General features: G+C 40.4%; 1 protein-coding gene across 4 annotated transcripts in view; it reads right to left on the reverse strand.

Moving 5' to 3' along the window:
- Nucleotides 1-12,130, reverse strand: part of zfr (zinc finger RNA binding protein) — a 97,022-nt gene extending 84,892 nt beyond the window's left edge. For 2 of the 4 annotated variants that reach the window (XM_043687475.1, XM_043687482.1), the window contains exons 1-3: nt 11,684-12,130; nt 11,318-11,407; nt 11,002-11,083 (exon numbers count right to left, since the gene is read on the reverse strand). In XM_043687475.1, coding sequence (XP_043543410.1) covers nt 11,002-11,083; nt 11,318-11,354 — 119 coding nt within the window. In that variant the 5' untranslated portion in view covers nt 11,355-11,407; nt 11,684-12,130. The remainder of the gene's footprint in view (nt 1-11,001; nt 11,084-11,317; nt 11,408-11,683) is intronic. The other 2 variants (XM_043687472.1, XM_043687485.1) reach the window with 2 other exon arrangements.
- Between the last annotated feature and the right edge of the window lie 8,727 nt (nt 12,131-20,857).

Consider the following 20,857-nt stretch of genomic DNA (forward strand, 5'->3'; position numbering starts at 1 on the left):
AAATGATGTGTGTGGAGGTGCAGGTGAATTTGTGACAGATATGGAAGGATCCCTTGGGGCCTTGGAGGGAAGTGAGGGGGGAGGTGTGGGAGCAAGTTTTGCATTTCTTGCGGTTGCAGGGGAAGGTTCCGGGAGTGGAGGTTGGGTTGGTGGGGGTGAGTGTAACTACATACTTCTTTGATTTGGAAGGAGTGACAGGAAAAACAGTTACAGTGCTCCGACAGACCAATTTTCCTAGCTCTAATACAGAAGTGTTTTCACGGTCAAACTTCATTAACAGTGTCATGCAAGGCTCAGGATTCATAGCAACAAGTGGAAAAACAGAAAAATGATTACAGTTTTCATACTATTCTATGACATCCACAGATAACATTGCAGAATTTGAAGATATAATCAGGATATAACCATTAGAATATTTCAACAATTTTTACATGACAATCTTTTACTTTTCATTCATAGAATCAGAGATATACAGAACAGAAACAGATCCTTCAGTCCAACTTGTCCATGCAGACTAGACATCCTAACTAAATTTGGTCCCGTTTCCCAACACTTGGCCCATATTGCTCTTATCCCTTCCTATTCATATAGCCATCCAGATGCCTTTGAAATGCTGTAATTGTACCAGACTCCACCACTTCCTCTGGCAGCTTATCCCACACATGCACAACCCTCTCCATGAAAAGGTTGACGCTTAGATCGCTTTTAAATCTTTCCCTGCTCACCTTAAACCCATGCCGTCTAGTTTCCCCACCCTGGGGAAAAGACTTTGTCTCTTTACCCTATCCATGCCCCTCACCATTTTATAAACATCAATAAGGTCACCCCCTCAGCCTCTGATGTACTAGGGAAAATAGCCCCAGCCTAGTCAGCCTCTTCCTCCAACCTCCAACCGTAGCAGCATCCTTATACATTTTTTCTGAAGAGTTTTAAGCTTCACAGCATCCTTCTTATAGTGAGACAATTTAAAATTTAATGTTGTAGGTAGGGAGATTGCTCTCAGATTTTGACCAATGACACCGAAGAAATGACTATATATTTCCAATTCAGAATGGGGACCAGCCTGGAGTGAAATTGCAAATCGTAGTATTTCCATTTAGTTGTTGACCTTGCTGTTCTAGTCTTGGGTTGGAAAGTGCTGTTTAAGATGCCATGGTGAATTTCTGCAGTGCATCTTGTCGACAGCACACATTGCTCCTACTCAAAGCCAGTGGTGGAGGGAGTGAATATTTATGGATTATGTGCCAATCAAACAGGTTGCTTTTTCAGAAATGGTATCAAATGTTTTGAATATTGTTGGAGGTGTACTCATTCAGGCAAGTGGGCAGTACTTCATCATATAGTACTCAACTTGAGCCTTGACAGGATGATGGACAGACTTTATGGATTCAAAAGGTGAGTTTACTCACGGCAAAATTCCTAACCTCTAACCTGCTGGTATAGCCACACAGTATTTATTTAGCCAATCCAGCTTAATTTCTGATCAATGGTAACCTTCCCACGATGTTGATAGTGGGGGTCTATACTAGTGAATGGTTGTAAGGTACAATTGCATGAGCATGATGATGTCAGGCTGTTGCTTGACTTATCTGAGACAGCTCTGTCAATTTTGGAACCAGCCCAAGATATCTGTAAGGAGGTCTGCAGAGATCAATAGGAGCTGTGTTTACCATGTGGTTTCTAGTGCCTTAGTCAATACTATATTGCCTGTCCAGATTTGTTCCTTTTCTCCCCCTCTTTCTAATGGGCAATACAGCCGAATTATTTGCTAGGCCATTTCAGACGACAGCTAAGAGTCAACCACACTGCTGTGCATCTGCAGTCACATGCAAGCTAGATCAGGTAAGATGGCAATTTCCTTCCCTAAAGAGATCATTAGTGAACCAAATGGGTTTTTACAACAGTCAACAATGGCTTCATGATCAAAATTATTCAACTGAATATCTATGGTGGGATTTGAACTCCGGTTCCAATAAAATTACCTAGGTATCTGGATTTCTAGTCCAGCAACAATACAAATGGGCCAACACCTTCCCACACTTCCTACATATTTTCTAATCAATCTCTTCAGAAATGTTATTACATACCTCTGTAACAGGTGGGACTACAACCTGGGCCTCCTGAGTTAGAGATAGGAATGCTACAACTGATGTTACCATTGTCGGTAGAGCTATGATGCAATTTGGGGCATTATCAGGTCATGAGAGCAAATTCTCTTCTATCGCAGACCACCATACTTACATAAAACAGTGAGACAGCCACTCATGCATGTACAAATTATTTGTATATTTGAGAATGTGTATATTTGAGTCAATGTGAAAATAGGTTTGCTTGTAGACAAAGCAGAAAAGTGACATGCTCAAGTTGATTTGCTGTAACCTGGAGTATAGATCAATAAAGCTATTCTGTACATGTCAAATGACACCCTTTAAAGTGAACTACCAGCTGGATACACAAGAACCAACCTAATGTACCAACTGTAGATTACACACCAGAATCAACCCAAATGGTGTTTCTGTCTCCCACATGAAATTGCCAAACAGAAAAAAATCAGCAGTCCATCTCTCCCTGTACAGAAAAAACACACTGAGCATTGCAAATTTAGTTAAGCTAAGAATTAACGTCCAAGTGTTTTCACATAATTTATCAATGACTGGAAAAAGACGGGCATACCAAGAACACTTATTCAAAATTATCTTTAAAGCTAGCTGAGCAGCAATCAACTTAAAATAATGATACATTAGGCAGACATCTGAAAACAAATATTATACCAAACACAATTACATTTAAAGCTATAGTACATATTTAACTCTATACTCCTATGTAGTTTGAGACAGGAATTTTCTAGTTGACCAAAGCTAGAAAACAGAAATGCATTTTACATTCCAACAATGCAATATTTAAAACTGCGTAGTGGGAGGAAGTAAAAGTTCTACTTTCATATTGAACCCATAAAACACACAGGCAATTATTAATTTTGCTGATTTGGAAAGGGTTTGTTTAAATGCATTGCCTTCAACTGAGAAATATTCATGTTGAAACTCACAAATAAAGATGTTCATTTGAAAATAATCCAATAAAACAGCTTTACTTTAAACTAAATGATCCATTGCAGTGTCAAAACTAAGATGCAAGTTCACATTCATTCCTCTTGAATAGTAGAGTGGAAAACAGGGAAATTAATAAAAGCATTTAAAATCATGAGAGATCTTGACAAAGTACATATTGTCATGAAGGTGTAAGAGGTACTGTACCTTTAAGAGTTAAAAGCTAACTGAACTAGCTGATACAGCACCAAGTGTTCTGAATAAGATATAATGTAACCTTTTGGTCCAGCAGCTAGTGTAGCTGGTTGCCTGGAGATGCCAAAACAAATACGAATTTGGCCAGTTTAAATTATACCCCAAAATACCAACCTCCAATCAAGTTTGAATTTAGTATATTGACAATATTAAAAGCCAATGAAACAATTTGATGCTTTGGGGTACAAGACCAGGAAAAATTGAACAGGTGGGAGAGAACTGCCAAGCCACCAGCATGTACAGACTGCTGGAAAAATAGCTCTCTTAAAAAGGTACCTTTATAGATCAGTGACCTATGAAACCCTAAGAAGAAGAAAAGACGACAGAGGAGGATATAAAGAGAAGATTTGACAACTGGCTGATTTTGAAATTTGAATTTTTCAGTAAATCTTAAACCAGGGGTTTTATTGGACTAGTATTACAGAAGGGAAAGTAAAAGATAGATTAGAGGAAAGAGTTGTAAATAGTTGTAAATAGTTGTTAGTTAATCAGGCCAAGAAGTTAATACTTCTTGTCCTGTCAAATTTTCACAGATTACTGCACGGGATAAATCTTTTGTGTAGCTGGCTTAAGTTAAGCAGGAGGGTTTAGCCAGTGTCATAACAATACGGACAAACTGTTACATCGTGAAAGGTTTGAGAATAACAAGAGCATAACTTTCAAGAAAAAAGGAAAAATTTTTTTAAAAAGGTGAAAAAATAACTGGTTAAGGTCCAAAAATGCACTGAGAGAGTGTGTGGCAGATGCAGGTTCAAAATGAACTTTTATCAAATCTCTAAACTGCTCATTCAGAGAGCTGATGGCCTCCTTCTGCTTGTAACAATTCTATGATCTGAACCCTAGAAGTTATATAACACCTTAGTATGGACCAGCATTAACAAAACTCTGCTTGCCTGTGCTACTGTTAAGATATCATATGTCATGAATCAAGAAATACAAGTTGAATTTTCATGTATCAAATGATGGACAAGTCTCACGTCAGTTGTTTTCAAATTAAAATGGACATAACGTGATGACAAAAGTCTAAAATTGACAACAAAAACTTCGATGAGCGTTTTAAGTTTGGAGCTGTAGATTTACTCAGTTTAGTAATGATTTGAATGTCTATGTACAAACATTGCATATTTTACTATAGATTACAATTGTTACATCTCACTTAAGAAAAAATTACACAAGCATTATTGCTGTGTAAGGGATTGCAAGTTGGAAAAAAAATTTACATTTACACATGGCTAGTGTTGAGAGATAGGCTAGAGTAATCATGTTTTGGAAAATATCTTGAATAAAATTACTGAAACTAAGAATCTGAGCAGGAAACGGACAAAACTGCCACAACTGACATCTAGTAAATGTTTAGTCACTGAATAGTTAATTATAGCCTTCACTTAAGAAATTAATAGCATAACCTCAGGAGTATGCAAGTCACAGCGAAGGGAAAGGTCAGTACAGGAAATGCAATCTTTTGAAAATCCAACTATATAAGAGACTTGTGAGCAAGATAAGACCATACAGAACGTAAATAGGAGACAGATGACCACATTATCCACTACATCTGCTCCACCACTCAATGTGTCATGGTGATCTTTGGTTTCAACCTACGATTCCACTTACCCATCCACTCACCATAACTGTTGTTCCTCTGAGACACATAAAATCTGTCTATGTCAGTCTTACATAATTTAATGAGTGTGGAGCCACAACCTTAAGAAATCCAAAAAAAAACATTTCATTGAAAATAATTCTCCAAAAACAAACTACAACTTCCTTTCTTTTTTTTAAAATGGGTATATTTTTAAAAAAACGTATATTCCCTTTCAGTCCCAAGGCTGTCAACTGCACTGGAACACAATTTCTGATGTTTCAATTATCAAGATCTTCATCAGCAGTTAATATAAAACGTGATTCAACTCGAAAGAGCATCACACTTAAGTGCATCAAACAGAGCCCAACTGACAATTAAACTGTCAACAGCCAATTCTGTGCACACTAAATTAATACACATAACTCTGTTCCGCACAGACAAAGAACATTAGACATATTACACCTGGTTCAACTTGACAAAAACACTAGACAGGATTCTCTGGTTCATTTCTCAGGCCAACTTGACCAGTTTCAAGTTGCCCAATTTACAAATTAAATAAACTTTGGCAGTTAACACACAGTCATCACCTAACTGGTGCATTCTCCACAGCAATACCTCTAACAATTAAAATCCAATCAACACTCTCCTTCCATATAACATAAACATTGTTTTCCTTTTTCTTGGTTACTCTAGTGAATGGTCCAGTTAAGTACAAACCAAAAAGCTGAAACAGTGCCTTTATTTCTGCAATACTAAAGTATTGGAATAAGAGGGACAGTGGAAACAAGAATACAAAACTGGCCAGGTAATAGGAAAGACAGAGTAATCATTAATCATTAATGGATATTCTTGGATTGAAGGAAATTTTGTAGTGTAGATGCCCGAAGCATGTGCTGACCCTTGCTTTTCATGGTGTATATTAATTAGTTAAACCTCTGTGCTCAGGATACATGAAAGTTGGAAACATTGTCAACTGTGAGCTGGTCAGTGTTGAACTTCAAAAGGACACTGACAAGTTGGTGAAATGGACAGAATTGGAGCAGATGAAGGTCAATGTGGGGAAGTGTGAAGCAATTTATTTTAGTAGTACGAACATAGAGAGACAGTATAAACTATAGGGTTTCACTCTAAAAGACATAGGAACAAAAGATATATTTGTGCATAATTCATAACTGGCAAAACAGATGGAGTCAGCAGTGAATAAGACAGTTAAAATCCTGGAACCCTCTTCCAAACATGACTGTGGGTGTTCTCACATCCAAAGAACTGCAGCAGTTCAAAAAAATGGGGAATACAGTATACACGAGCACAATGTCAGAAAACTTGACTGAAAATAATTTTGCTGCTGCTGATGGGCCACACCATGTCATTGATGCCAATTTTGGAGTAGCAGGATTTGTCTGATATTTATTCAATAGGTAAAGTAGTCATGCCATATTACACGAAGGAGGGTATCCTCAATATGAAATCTGTATTTTCTCTCCACAAGGAAAGTGCAGTGGTCACTTTGACCATTCTGTCTTTAACAGATATACGTGAAGCAGGCAAACCGGTGAGGACAAGATTAAGTGGGTTTTTCCTTCATCACCTCCCACATGCCTAAACTAGCAATTATTCATAGTATGTCCAGCTAGAATAATAGTTGTATTATCCAGCCATACTTTGTGATAGACTTTGAAGACGCTGAGAATAAATTCTGTGCCCTTGACAAACTCATTGGCTCTTCTAATTGGTGTTCAAGGTGGGAGTAGTATCATTTCATCAGCTGAAAGAGGAAGGCTTCCTTGCCCATGTTTGATTTGATGCTATGAGGGTATGGAGGCAATGTTGAGGATTCCCAGTACAACCATCACCTCTGCCCAATGGCTGATCCAACATTCCTTACTTTCATGACATTTCCCCATAACTCTTGATTCTACTACTGAGAAAGAATTTATCTTAAATACACACAAGACTCTGCCCAACAGCTCACTGTAGCAAGCAGTTCCAGAACCATAAGGGGTCACTGGACATGAAACATTAACTCAGCTTTCTCTCCAGAGATGCTATCAGACCTGCTGAGTTTCTCCAGCAATTCCTGGTTTTGTTCCATTAGCCCTGTGTGCCAGATTTCAGGGTTTTGTGCACAAATAACACGCCCCCGTCCCTTTGACTTGCACAGCTTTATGCAGTTTTGCATAATTAACAATATCCTTTTGTTCTCCCTTCCAAAATCAACGAATTCACATTTTTCTATATTCTACTCCATTTCTACATATACTCCTATCAATATCTCCCTGGAAGCTCCTTGCATCCTTCTCACAACTTGCCTGTCATCTGCAAATTTGCTTACAGTGCATTTATTTCATTCCTCCATGTCGCGAATATATTTTGTAAACAGTTGTGGTCTCAGCACTGATCCCTGCAGAACCCCATTGGTTACAGGTCAATAACCTGGGAAAAAACCTCTTATCTCAACTCGTTGATTCCTGTCTACTAGCCAATTTTTTTATTCATGCAACACCATGAGGTTTTATCTTGTGACTCTGTGAGGCACCTTGTAGAACACCTTCTACATCTAATGGTTTGCGTCTACCCACTCGTGTTGAGATTTCCTCAAAAAGCTCTAATAAATTAGACAAACACAATTTCCTTTCCATTAAGCTGCACTGACTCTGTTTGATTAGATAATGATTTTCCAAATGTGTTGCTATTACCTCCTGAATAAATGATCCCAGTATTTTTCCAAAATTAAAATACTGATTAGATGTTAGATGTTAGGCTACTCAGCCTATAATTCACCGCTTGTCTCACTCCCAATTCGAATAGATATGTCACAGAGGAGTTTTCCAATCCTCTGGTACTTTGCCAGAGTCCAAGAATTGTTGGACATTAGAACTTATAGAAAGCAACCAATTATCCAGCATTCAATTAACCGAATATCAGGTGATCCGAAGAAGATCGCAAGCTCCTGATGCGTGGCTAACTAGCTTATCCGGCATCGATTATCCAACATTCAACAAACTGGACAAAATACTCGCTGCCCATGTCCTTTGGATAATCAAGGTTCCTCCGCATATCCACTATATCTGTAGCTACTTCCTTTAGAATCCCAGGATACAAGCCATCAGGGCCAGGGAACTTATTTACCATTAGCCCCATTAGCTTGTGTTATTTTGCTAGGGATGGTGATGGTGCTCTCCACATTAATTTTGTCAGGGACCTATGTTTTCTTTAGCATCTGTCTTCCTTTTCATATATTTAAACAGGCTCTTATGGTCAGTTTTTATATTCTTTCTACTGTGCCCTCATTGTTTATTTCTCTTTTTTAAGTACTCCCTTTCCTGGATTTTGAATTTCTCTCAGTCTTCGGGGCTATCACTGACTTTTGCATCCTCATATGCTTTTTCTTCCAACTTAGTGCTCTCCTTGCTTTCCTCAGATGTTGTTTTGGATGTTGTCTGCAAGGTAGGATGCCATGAGAATGGGCAGCTGTCAACAAACCTGGGCATGCAATTGTTGCTTCCAATGCTTAGGTTGATGCCAGCTTCTGACCTTTATTACTCAAAAACGTTCAGGTAAAAAGGTTTATACTAAACAAGCTCAATTCGTGAAAACAATGGGAGAGAATGGTGTAGTGCACATTCTGGTTTGAGATTTAGTAGTGCAGTAAGTATAATCCATCAACAACTATTGCTTTCTGGGAGATAAAAAAAAAATTCAATTACAGTCTTAAGAGGGATCAGTGAGGAGATGTAACCGGATCTCATCTACCAATGCATTGAGGTTGCCAAGATCAATGAAATTTGATAATCAGGACATTGTTCTAAGTCACTTGGCTATCTACAACTGTTGGATTGACAGTTGAACCATATTGCCTCTTACTGGAAGTCTCATGCATTGATGTTTCCGTTCCATGTGTTTTTCAGATTTTCTTTCTTACTAACTTGTTCAGAGATGTTATTACAGCTCTAGAAAAGGTGGGGCTGAACATGGTGGGGCTCAGAGGTACGAAAGCCCTCTTCCGTGTGTTTTCATGAATGATTGAGATGCCAGATACATTTCCAAAAAATGGAAACCTATTTATCAGTCAATAATCAGCCTGGCTTGTACACCTCAAAAGTAACATTGCAGTACTTAATGCCAAGAGCTGTTGTGGTCAGAGAAAGCAAACTAACCAATTTGATTCAAAATCAGAAATTGCTGGACAACTCAGCAGGTCTGCAGCATCTGTGGAGAGAAGGCAGAGTCAGTGTTTCAAGTCTGGAGACCCTTCTTTAGAATAGGTCACTGAGCCCAAAGCATTGATTCTGCTCTCTCTCCAAAGATGCTGCTAGATCTGCAGAGTTCTCCAGCAACTTTTGTTTCATATTTGCCGCATTCGCACTTCCTTGTTTTACTTTCATGTTTAAGCAATTTTGTTTGGGAAATAATATTCCCAGATACGTATGTTAATGCTTCCTCTCCTCGTGAAGAGGTGTTTTTCTTATTTTAAAATATGCATGATTTCAGTTCTAGAAAGTGGCTGATATTTTGTTTGGAGGATAGGGTAGCCCTCTTGGCTCAGTGGTTAGCACTGCTGCCTCACAGTGCAAGGGTCCAGAGTTCAATTTCAGCCACGGGAGACTGTCTGTGTGGAGTTTGCGCACTGTCCCCATGTCTGCGTGGGTTTCCTCCCACAATCTAAAGATATGCAGATCAGGTGAATTGGCCATGATAAATTGTCCATAGTGTAGGTGCATTGGTCCAGGATAAACATAGGATAGGGGAATGGATCTAGGTGGGTTACTCGTCGGAGGGTCAGTGTGGACTTGTTGGGCCGAAGGGCCTGTTTCCATACTGTAGAGAATCTAATCATATTTCATACTCAAGCAAAGTGTAAAATAACACCAAAATATAACAGTTTCAAGTCTACTCTTTTCACCAGATTATTGCCAATGGATAAATCCTCCAGCAGGTCAATAATAATAAACAGCAGAGCTTCATTGATTTCACTGACATTGTGGGTGACTTAGCTTAGAATTGAACTAGCAGCACTATGTATTTATGTCCCTTTCAGTTAAAATCTTATATTTAGTAAATAGGAACACTACAACTGTAAATGGCAATTCAGAGTTTGCACATTCTCCCAGTCTCTGCAAGGGTTTCCTCCGGTTTCCTCCCACAGTCCAAAGATGTGCAGATTAGGCAAATTGGCCATGATAAATTGCCCATAGAGTTAGGTGCATTTGTCAGGGGTAAATATGGGGAATGGGTCTGGGTGGGTTACTCTTTGAAGGGTCAGTGTGGACTAGTTGAGACGGAGGGCCTGTTTCCACACCATAAGGAATTTAATCTAATTTCACAAACTACTGGAAATCTGACAATAATCTAGTAAGTGACATCACATGTCAGGCTGCACTCATACAGCCCTGTTACTGATCATGACATGTTTAATGAAAATACTGGAGAGAGGGTGGAAGATTCAAATGTAAAATTCCATATTTCATCAAACATACTATATACACACACACATGCTTTTACTAAATTACATGGACCACTAAAAAAAATGTAAAATTAGCTATATAATTTAAAAAGATCAAAGGGCCCATTTATCCTTCGGTCGTGCCTGCTTGACTGCACCAAAAGGACCAGACTCCAGAGACACCTGCTTTATGATCCCTGAAAGATCTTCTGTAAGGACCACAGGTTACCGTTACAAACAAGAATGTTCAATTAAAATAAGAGAGGCGGTCAAAGCAGAACAGTTGAATTGAACTATTTTCTTTCAAAAGGGGTAAAGTTTGATATCGACCAATCAATTAGAAATGAGATAAAGTGCAACTGATAAAATCGCCAGCCACATTAACAGAGACCGCACACCGTGTCGCCATTTTGTGACTTCAATAGAGAAAAGAAGAGTTTTAGTTCTATACGAGCCGAGGGAGAAGAAGAGGGCTGATGAAGAAGGTCACTTCGGTTAAAGTGGGAGAATATTTTTCCTACTAGATTGAGAAAGCAAAAGAACAAAATGATGAGAGAACTAGAAAGGGGGGGGGGGGGGAGAGAGAGAGGGAGGTAGGTGTTGGAGAAGAGAGAACTGTGTATTTGAATGAAAGTGTATGAGGCCGCGGAACGTGCGCGATGATAAACACGTACCTGTACTGCGCAGCACCACCATGGGCAAATCCAAAGTAGTTACTGGTAGCCATTTTGGCATCTTCGCCTAGCCGGCCGGGCACTGAACACCACGCGAAGCGCCCAAACAAACAAGAGGGAGAAGGGAGAGACCAGTAAAACATCATCACAGATCACATCGTTCAGCTTCAGCAAACAAGAGAAAAAAAAACCCTCTCTAACTTCAGCATTCTCCGAGGGCCGCGAGCAGCACCACCATCTTTTTTTCCCCCTCTCTCAATTACACAAAATAACAAAAAGGGTACTTTGCTTTATAAATATTGCCAATTCCACTTACCGTACGTGAAAGAAACTACTGGACATATAGGAATCATGGGGGTTTCTTTGAGCCACCAACCGCGACCTTTCACCTTTCGAGTGTTGGAACCTGTGGAGGGAAACGTCACTGTCAAGCCGGGATGAGCACTGCGCATGCGGCACCGGGAGCCACGCGCTGCCCGCTGGAGAATGTAGTCTTTTACTAGTCACTGCACAACAACAACTTGCATTTCCATATTTAAACCAAACAATACGAGGCAAAACCGACGAAATACCGGGTGTGGGGGCCGGGAGGGTGGTCTGATGCACTTTGTTCTCACGCAAACGAGCCACGCACGTAAGAATTCTCTACAAATTAAAAATTTAGGTAAATAAAAATCCTAACCTTAAAATCCAGTCCAGAGAGAAATGGAAGGTAGGCTGGTGCGGGACTCAGATCCCCATTCGACGTGCTGGACTGTCTGATTCCCTTCCCCCACCACAGATCTGGGAAATATCAATTCACCGTTCTTTTTACACAAAAGTAATGATCCTCTTGTTTCTGTGTGTCTTTCTATAAGAACAGAAACACGTAACAACTGCTAGATTCATTTCAAACGATCTGCAATGAACTTCAACGTTTTTAATCTCGTCGTCTGGGCTGCCAATGATGATCTGACCTTGGCAAGTCTGCAATCGAACAATCTTAATCCAGCCTTGTCAAGTGTAATGCATAAGGCTCACGCGTTTACAGCTCTTCTTACACACTCACGCGAAGATGACCGTACTGTGTCCCAGTTTCGCTGGCAGCAATGCGCGTACTGCACCAATAAATACTTTTGCAGCAGTCCAGCAATCTATGTTTCCTTACACGGATGTCCCTGCAAGTCTGCTCTGAACAGGGAAGCACTGCGTAAAATGTGTTCAACACGACGACACCAGCACCACATTCATTGGTCTTATTATTGGCAATGCCAATGGAGAAGTTTTTAAATTGCATGTACACTATAACGGTGGTGGTTGTGAGAAAGAAAACTGAACTACAACTAATTGTATAAAGTAGAGGTGTAAGTTCGGATTATAGTGAGTAAATTAAAGTAGGCAGAAAATGTACTGGGGAAACTTAAGGGCCGAAAAGCCCAACAAATCCCCAGGACCTGAAAGCCAACACCTTTATGTTCTCAAATACATAGCCACAGGGATAGTGGATACATAAATATGATTTGCCAAAATTCACTGGGTTCTAGAATGTCCCCCAGCAGAATTAAAGTTAGCCAAAACATCATACAATTGCAACATTTAAGAGGCATTTGGATGGGTATATGACTAGGAAGGGTTTGGAGGGAAATGGGCCGGGTACTGGCAGGTGGGACTAGATTGGGTTGGGATATCTGGTTGGCATGGACGAGTTGGACCGCTTGGATGCTGCCTGAACTGCTGTGCTCTTCCAGCATCACTAATCCAGAGTTGGACCGAAGGGTCTGTTTCCATGCTGTACATCTCTATGACTCTAAGTGAGAAAATAGGGTTTGCCTGATATCAGCTATTGGGAAAATTATGGAATCTATTATTAATGTCGTCATAACTGTACACATATCGATCATACAAAGTCAACATAATATTATGAAAGGGACATCATATTTGATAAATTTATTCAAGTTTTTAAACTTGTATTTACTATGGTATATAAAGGATAACCAATGGATGCTTGGGTTTCAAATGTTGTCACAGCCCATAGTCTTTGAATATACATTGCTTCCAGCCATTTCTTGATTTAGTTGAATTGAATTTATTGTCACATGTACCGAGGCACAGTGAAAAGCTTTGTCTTGGGAGCAATACAGGCAGATCACATAGTTAAATAGCATAGATATGTAAATAATAGGTAAACAGTGGCAAAAACCAAAACACAGGTACAGGTGAATGTTTAAGAGTTTATGAGTCCATTCAGTATTCTAACAACAGTAAGGTAGAAACTGTTTCGAAACTGGTTGGTGCGTGTGTTCGGGCAAACGGAGTGAATTTAATTGGCTTAAGATTGGATTTTACGGTACTGAGAATGATAAGATAGAACATTCACTCACCATTTCTGGCTGAAGATTGTTGCCAATGCCTCAGCCTTATCTTTTGAGGATGGAGATATTTGGAGAGGCTCCCTTCTGGTGATTGATTAATTGTCCATTCACCATTCACAACTGAATGTAGCAGGACTGCAGAACTTAGATCTGTTGGTTGTGGAATTACTTTGCCCTATCCATCATGCTCATGGTGTTTGGCATGCAAGTAATCCTGTTTTTGTAGCTTTACAAGGTTAACACCTCATGCTTTTTTACAGTCATCGTTTAACAAGGCTCCCTTGGCTTGAAGGCAATATGCTGGGCCATGGCTGGTCTGAGTGTAACCTGAAATCACATTTCTGCTTATTCCTGATAGCTTTTCACCCTGTTGCTTACTAATGATCTATCCAGCTCTACCTTAAAAATATTTAAAGATTCTACTTCAACTGCCTTTACAGGAAGAGAGTTCCAAAGATTCATTGAGAAAATTATTTGCTTCAAAATGGTTAACCACTTATGTTTAAACTGTGATCACAGTTACAAATTCTCTCAGAAGCAGAAATATCCTCTCCACATCTACACTGTCAAGACCCTTCATGATCTTACAAGTTTCAATCAAATAAAACCTCTTATTCTTCTAAATTCCAATGGATACAAGACTAGCCTGTCCAACTTTTCCTCAAAAGACAACTCACCTATTGCAGGTATTGGTCTGGCAAATCTTCTCTGAATCCACATCTGCTTTGTACTAATATTTTAAAGTCCATCTGCTGTACTCCTCTTCTTCAAACTGCTTCCAATGCAGTTATACCCTTCTTTAAGCGTGCCCAATACCGTGCACAGTACACTAGATGTGATCTCACCAGTGTCCCTACAACTGGAGCATAGCCTCCCTACTTTTGCCACACACTAAAACAGAAATTGCAGGAAAAGCTCAGCAGGTATGGCAGCATCTGAGAAGACAAATCAGGGTTAACATTTCAGGTCCAGTGATCTGTTCTGAGGAAGGGTCACCAGACCCGAAACATTTACTGTGATTTCTCTCTATAGGTGCTGCCAGATCGGCTGAACTTATCCAGTAATTTCAGTTTTTGTTTCTGATTTACAGAATCAGCAGTTCTTTTGACTTTTATTTGCTCCCTATTTTTGTATTCAGTTCTTCTTGGAATAAATTATAGTACTCTATAAGGTTTACAAATTACTTTCTGTACCTACATACCAGCCATTTGCAATTCATGAACTGGGACACCTCGATTCTTCTGTATCTCAGAGCTCTGCAATCTCTCACCATTTAAATCACATGCTTCTATTTCTATTCTTTATGCTAAAATGAACAATTTCAAATGTTTCCATATTATAATCCATTTCCCAACTTTTGTAGCCTCCTTTTGTCTTCTTCACAATTAATTTTTGTGCCATTAGCCAATTTAGGAACATCTCTTCCATCCCTTCATCTGAGTTATTTATATAAATTGTAGAAGGTTGCGGTCCAAGCATAAGCCCTGTGGCACACCACTCAATCTGCCTTACCAACCTGAAAAAAACCCATTTATACCTACTTTCTGCTTCCTGCTAGCTTGCCATCCATTATCCATGCCAACAAGCTACCCTGCACCATTAGCTTTTATTTTCTATAATAGTCTTTGATGTGGTACCTTAACAGACGTTTTCTTGATGTCTCAGTACAGTATATCCAGCGGTTCCCCTTTATCCACAGCACATGTTGCCTCATCAAAGAACTCTAATAGACTGGTTAAACATGATTTCCCTTTCACAAAGCCATATTGATGCCACCTGAGTAACATAAATGTATCTAAGTGCCCTTCCATATCTTCTTTAACAATAGCTTCTGACATTTTCCTTGTGACATACAATAAGCTAACTAGTCTGTAGTTTACAGATTTATGTCTCCATACCTTTTCAAATAAAGGAGATACATTTGCTACCGTACAACCTAATGGCATTTTCTTTAATTTCAGAATCACAGTTATTATGTTGTCAAGGGAGGCCACACAGCGCACTGGCTCTTCAGATAAGTATCATCATTTAGTGCCAATCTCCTTCCCTTTCCCCATAGCTATGTACACTATTTCTATCTAAATATTCATCCAATGTTCTCTTAAATGCCTCAATTGAACCTGCCTCTATTACATTTCAAGGTGGTACATTCCATACCCTAACAACAAAAAGATTTTTCTCACAGCACTCTTGCTTCTTTTGCAAAACTCTTTAAATCTATGCCCTCTCATTCTTGTTCCATTTATGGACAAGAACAACGTCTAATACATTCAGCCTGCTCATCATTTTGGAAACCTCTACCAAATCTCATCTCAGCCTTCTTCTTCTCTCCAAGGAAAACAGTCCCAACTTCTTCAATCTATCCTTGCTGCTGATGTTTCTCATTTCTGGAACTGTTCTCGTAAATCATTTCTGCAATTTTTCCAGTGTATTTACATTTTTCCTATAATGTGGTGTCCATATCTGTACACAATACACCAACTGAAGTCTTAATAAGTATCTGATACAAGTTCAACATCACCTCTTTGATCTTGTATTCTATGCCTCTATTAATAAAGTCAAGGATATTGGCTGCTTATTAACTACTCTTTCCACTTGTCCCTCTATTCCTGCACCTCCTTTGGAATTGTACTATCAAAATACATCTTTCACTGTATTGGTTTGGACTTCTTACGCCACACATGTACCCAGTGTACCAATTTGATTTGAATTGATTCGATTTGATTTGTTATTGTTAAAAATCACACTACACCAGGTTATAGCCCAACAGGTTTACTTGGCAGTACAAACTTTCAACCCACTGCTCCTGGGGCAGGATCACAGGACACAGAATTTATTGTAAAAGATCAAAGTGTTATGCAACTGATGCGAAGTATTAAACAAACTTAGATTGCTGTTAAGTCTTTAATCACTTAGAATAGGGATGCAGGTTAATATGTAAATCCCAGAACTTCTTTCAGGTCACGGTCCCAAGATGACAATGTTTTTAAAAAAGGTGACATCTCTGCTCAGACAATACCTTAAAAGTATGAGGTGAGAGTCTGTCTGTATCCCAACATTGAATCTATTTCCAAAGTAGGAATTTATAAAACATACATTGACTGCCTGCAGATTGTGTGCTTTTTGAACAAAATAGAATGTATCTATAAATACAAATCTGCAAATGCAAATTCACCCCATGGACTTATGTGTGCGTGAGGGATAGAGAGTGTGTGTGTGTGGGAGAAAGGGAGAGAGAGAGAGAAAGAGAGAGTGTGTGTGTGTATGCATGTGTGCGCTTGATGGAGTGTGTTTGTGTCTGAAAGAGAGCGTGTGTATGAGAAAGGGTCTGTGTGAGTGTAATTATGTGTAAGACTGTGTGTGTGTGTGTGTGTGTGTGTGTGTGTGAGAGAGAGTGAGTGTGCGGTGGAATGGGGTCACCTATAGTGTGACATGAACCTAAGATCTCGGTTGAGGCTGTCCTCATAGGGACCAAACTTGGCTATCACCCTCTACTCGGCCACTCGCGTTATTGCATATTCTGAAATCTACCTTGGAGGACGGTCACCTGAAGATCTGAAACCAAATATCCTTGACCGCTGAAGTGTTCCCCGACTGGGAGGGAACATCACTGTCTGCTGATTGTTGAGCAGTGTCCATTCATCCACTGTCGTAGCTTCTGCTTGGTCTCGCCAACGTAACATGCCTCAGCGCATCCTTGCCTGCAGCAAATGAGATAGACAAAGTTGACCAAGCCACATGAATGCTGCGCACATGGTGGGTAGTGTCTCCACGTATAATGGTAGTATTTCTGTCGATACTCTGACACGTCTTGCAATGGTTGCCATGATAGGGTTGTACAGTGCTGTGGTTGATGTTGTCCTGAAGGCTGGGCAGTTTGCTACGAACAATGATCTGTTTCAGGTTTGGTGGTTATTTAAATGCAAAAAGTGGAGGTTTAGAGGAGGTCTTGGCGAAGTGCTCATTCTCATTAATAATGTGTTGCAGGCTGTGAAGAAAATTTCTCCACTCCCTGGGAAGTACTGGATGACGAAGGGTATCCTACCAGTCATATCCCGTGTCTGTCTCCTGAGGAGGTCATTATGGTTTCTCGCTGTGGCACGTCAGAACTGGCAATCAATGAGTTGAGCATCATACCCTGTTCTTATGAGGGCGTCCTTCAGGTGTCCATCGCGTTCATCTTCATCTGAACAGATCTTGTGTACATGTACAGCTTGTTCATAAGGGATGGCTGTTTTAAAATGTTTAGGGTGGAAGCTAGAGAAATACAGAACTGTGAGGTTATTTGTGGGTTTGCAGTAGAGTGAATTACTGAGGTAGGCGAAAGTGAGGACAGTAGATGCTGGAGATTAGGGTCGAGAGTGTGGTGCTGGAAAAGCACAGCAGGTCAGGCAGCATCCGAAAAGCAGGAAAATCAACATTTCAGGCAAAAGCCTGATAAAGGTCTTTTGCCCAAAACGTTGATTTTTCTGCGACTTGGATGCTGCCTGACCTGCTGAGTTACTGAGGTGCCCGTCCTTGATGGAGATGCATGTGTCCAAGAATGAGACTGATTCTAAAGGGTTGTCCATGATATGTCTGATGGTGGGTTGAAACTTATTGATATCACTGTGTATTTGTTGCAGTAACTCCTCATCATGGCTCCAGTGTCTCTGGTATATAGTGTTCATCGGAGGTCCTGTGCAGCAAAGAAGTCTTGTTTGAACTTGCGCATGAAAACGTTGGCATATTGGGGTGAAAATTTGGTCACCTTGGCTGTTCCATGTGTCTGAATAATATTGATTTATTATTGTCACATGTTCTTGTAGTTCATTTGGGAGCCCAGAAAATAAGGCTGAGGAAAATTAGAATACTTTTGGAGGTTAACACAGTGCAATCCATGATGACTGTGACCACGTTGCTGGGTAAATTCAGGCAGTACAGGAATTGGGAGGTCATGCTGTGGCTGTACAGGACATTGGTTAGGCCATTTTTGGAATATTGTGTGCAGTTCTGGTCTACCTGCTATAGGAAGGATGTTGTGAAACTTAAAAGGGCTCAGAAAAGATTTACAAGGAGGTTGCCAGGGTTGGAGGGTTCGAGCTATAGGGAGATGCTGAATAGGCTAGGGTTGTTTTCCTTGGAGAGTCGAAGGCTGAGGGATGACATTATAGAGGTTTATAAAATCATGAGGGGCATGGACGGAGAAAATAGACAAGGTCTTTTCCCTGGGGTGGGGGAATCCAGAACTGGGACAGCATAGGTTGAGAGTGAGAGGGAAAAGATTTAAAAGGCTAAGGGGCAAATTTTTCACGTAGAGTGTGGTGCATAAATGGAATGAGCTGCCAGAGGAAGGAGTGGAGGCTCGTACAATTACAACATTTGAAAGGCATCTGGATGGGTATACAAATAGTAAAGGCTGAGAGGAATATAGGTCAAGTGTTGGCAAATGGGACTAGATTAATTTAGGATATCTGGCCAGCATGGACAAGTTGGACCGAAGGATCTGTTTTGGTGTTGTACATCTCTAAGACTCTATGACTCTATGTATTCAGATACAATGAAAAGTATTGTTTTGCATGCTAACCAGACAAATCATATCTTACATAAGTACATCAGGGTAATAGAACAGAGTGCAGAAAATAGTGTTACAGCTACAGAGAAGATGCAAAGAAAGACCAATTCTGATGTATGAGATGTTCATTCACAAGTCTGATAACAGTGGGGAAGAAGCTGTTTTTAAATCTGTTGGTACATATTTTCAAACCTTCGTATCTTCAGCCCGATGGAAGAGATTGGAAGAGAGAATAATTGGGGTGGGAGGGGTCTTTGATTATATTGGCTACTTTTCTGAGGTGACAGGAAGTCTATACAGAATCAATGGAAGGAAGGTACGTTTTCATGAAGAACTGGACTGTTGTCACAGCTCTCTGTAATTTCTTGCGCTCTTGGACAGAACAGTCGCCATACTAAGCTGTGATGCATCTGGATAGGATGCTTTCTTTGAAGCATCTATAAAAATTGGTCAGCGTCATTGTGCACATGCTGAATTTCCTTAGCCTTCTGAGGAAGTAAAGGCATTGGTGTGCTTTTTAACTGTAGTGTCAACATAGATGGACCAGGCCAAATCTGCTCCGATGAACTTCAAGCTCTCAACCACCTCCACCTCAGCACTATTGCTGGAGGCAGGGGTGTGTCCTCAACTCAGCTTCTTGAAGTAGATGACTAGCTCCTTTGTCTTGCTGTAATTGAGGAATAAATTGTTATCTTTACACCATGCCGCTAAACTTTCTACCTCTTTCTTGTACTCTGTTTCATTGTTGTTTGAGATCCAACTCACTATGGTAGTGTCATCAGCAAGTTTGTAATAGGAGTTAGAGCTGAATTTGGCCCCACAGTCAGAGAGTCATAGAGATATACAGCAAGGAAACAGACCCTTCGGTCCAACCCGTCCATGCCGACCAGCTATCCCAACCCAATCTAGTTCCACCTGCCAGCACCCGGCCCATCTCCCTCCAAACCCTTCCTATTCATATACCCATCCAAATTCCTCTTAAATGTTGCAATTGTACCAGCCTCCACCACTTCCTCTGGCAGCTCATTCCATACACGTACCACCCTCTAACTGAAAAAGTTGCCCCTTAGCTCTCTTTTATATCTTTTCCCCTCTCACCCCAAACCTATGCCCTCTAGTTCTGGACTCCCCGACCTCAGGGAAAAGACTTTGACTATTTACCCTATCCATGCCCCTCATAATTTTGTAAACCTCTATAAGGTCACCCCTCAGCCTTCGACACTCCAGGGAAAACAGTCCCAGCGCCTCCCTATAGCACAAATCCTCGAACCCTGACAACATCCTTGTAAATCTTTTCTGAACCATTTCAAGTTTCACAACATCTTTCCGATAGGAAGGAGACCAGAATTTCAAGCAAAATTCCAACAGTGGCCAAACAATGTCCTGTACAGCTGCAACGTGACCTCCCAGCTCTTGTACTCAATACTCTGACCAATAAAGGAAACCATACCAAACGCCACCTTCACTATCCTATCTACTGCGACTCCACTTTCAAGGAGCTATGAACCTGCACTTCAAGGTCTCTTTGTTCAATAACACTCCTTAGGACCATACCATTAAGTGTGTAAGTCCTGCTAAGATTTGCTTTGCATTTATCTGAATTAAACTCCACTTCTCAGCACATTGGCCCATCTGGTCAAGATCCTGTTGTAATCTGAAGTAACCCTCTTCGCTGTCCACTACACCTCCAATTTTGGTGTCATCTGCAAACTTGCTGTGTACCTCTTATGCTCGCATCCAAATCATTTACGTAAATGACAAAAAGTAGAGGACCCTGCACTGATCCTTGTGACACTCCACTGGTCACAGGCCTCCAGTCTGAAAAACAACCCTCCACCACCACCTTCTGTCTTCTACCTTTGAACCAGTTTTGTATCCAAATGGCTGGTTCTCCCTGTATTCCATGAGATCTAACCTTGCTTATCAGTCTCCCATGGGGAACCTTGTCAAA

Source organism: Chiloscyllium plagiosum, chromosome 1, assembly GCF_004010195.1.
Source record: "Chiloscyllium plagiosum isolate BGI_BamShark_2017 chromosome 1, ASM401019v2, whole genome shotgun sequence".
In the NCBI taxonomy this organism is placed as follows: Eukaryota; Metazoa; Chordata; class Chondrichthyes; order Orectolobiformes; family Hemiscylliidae; genus Chiloscyllium; species Chiloscyllium plagiosum.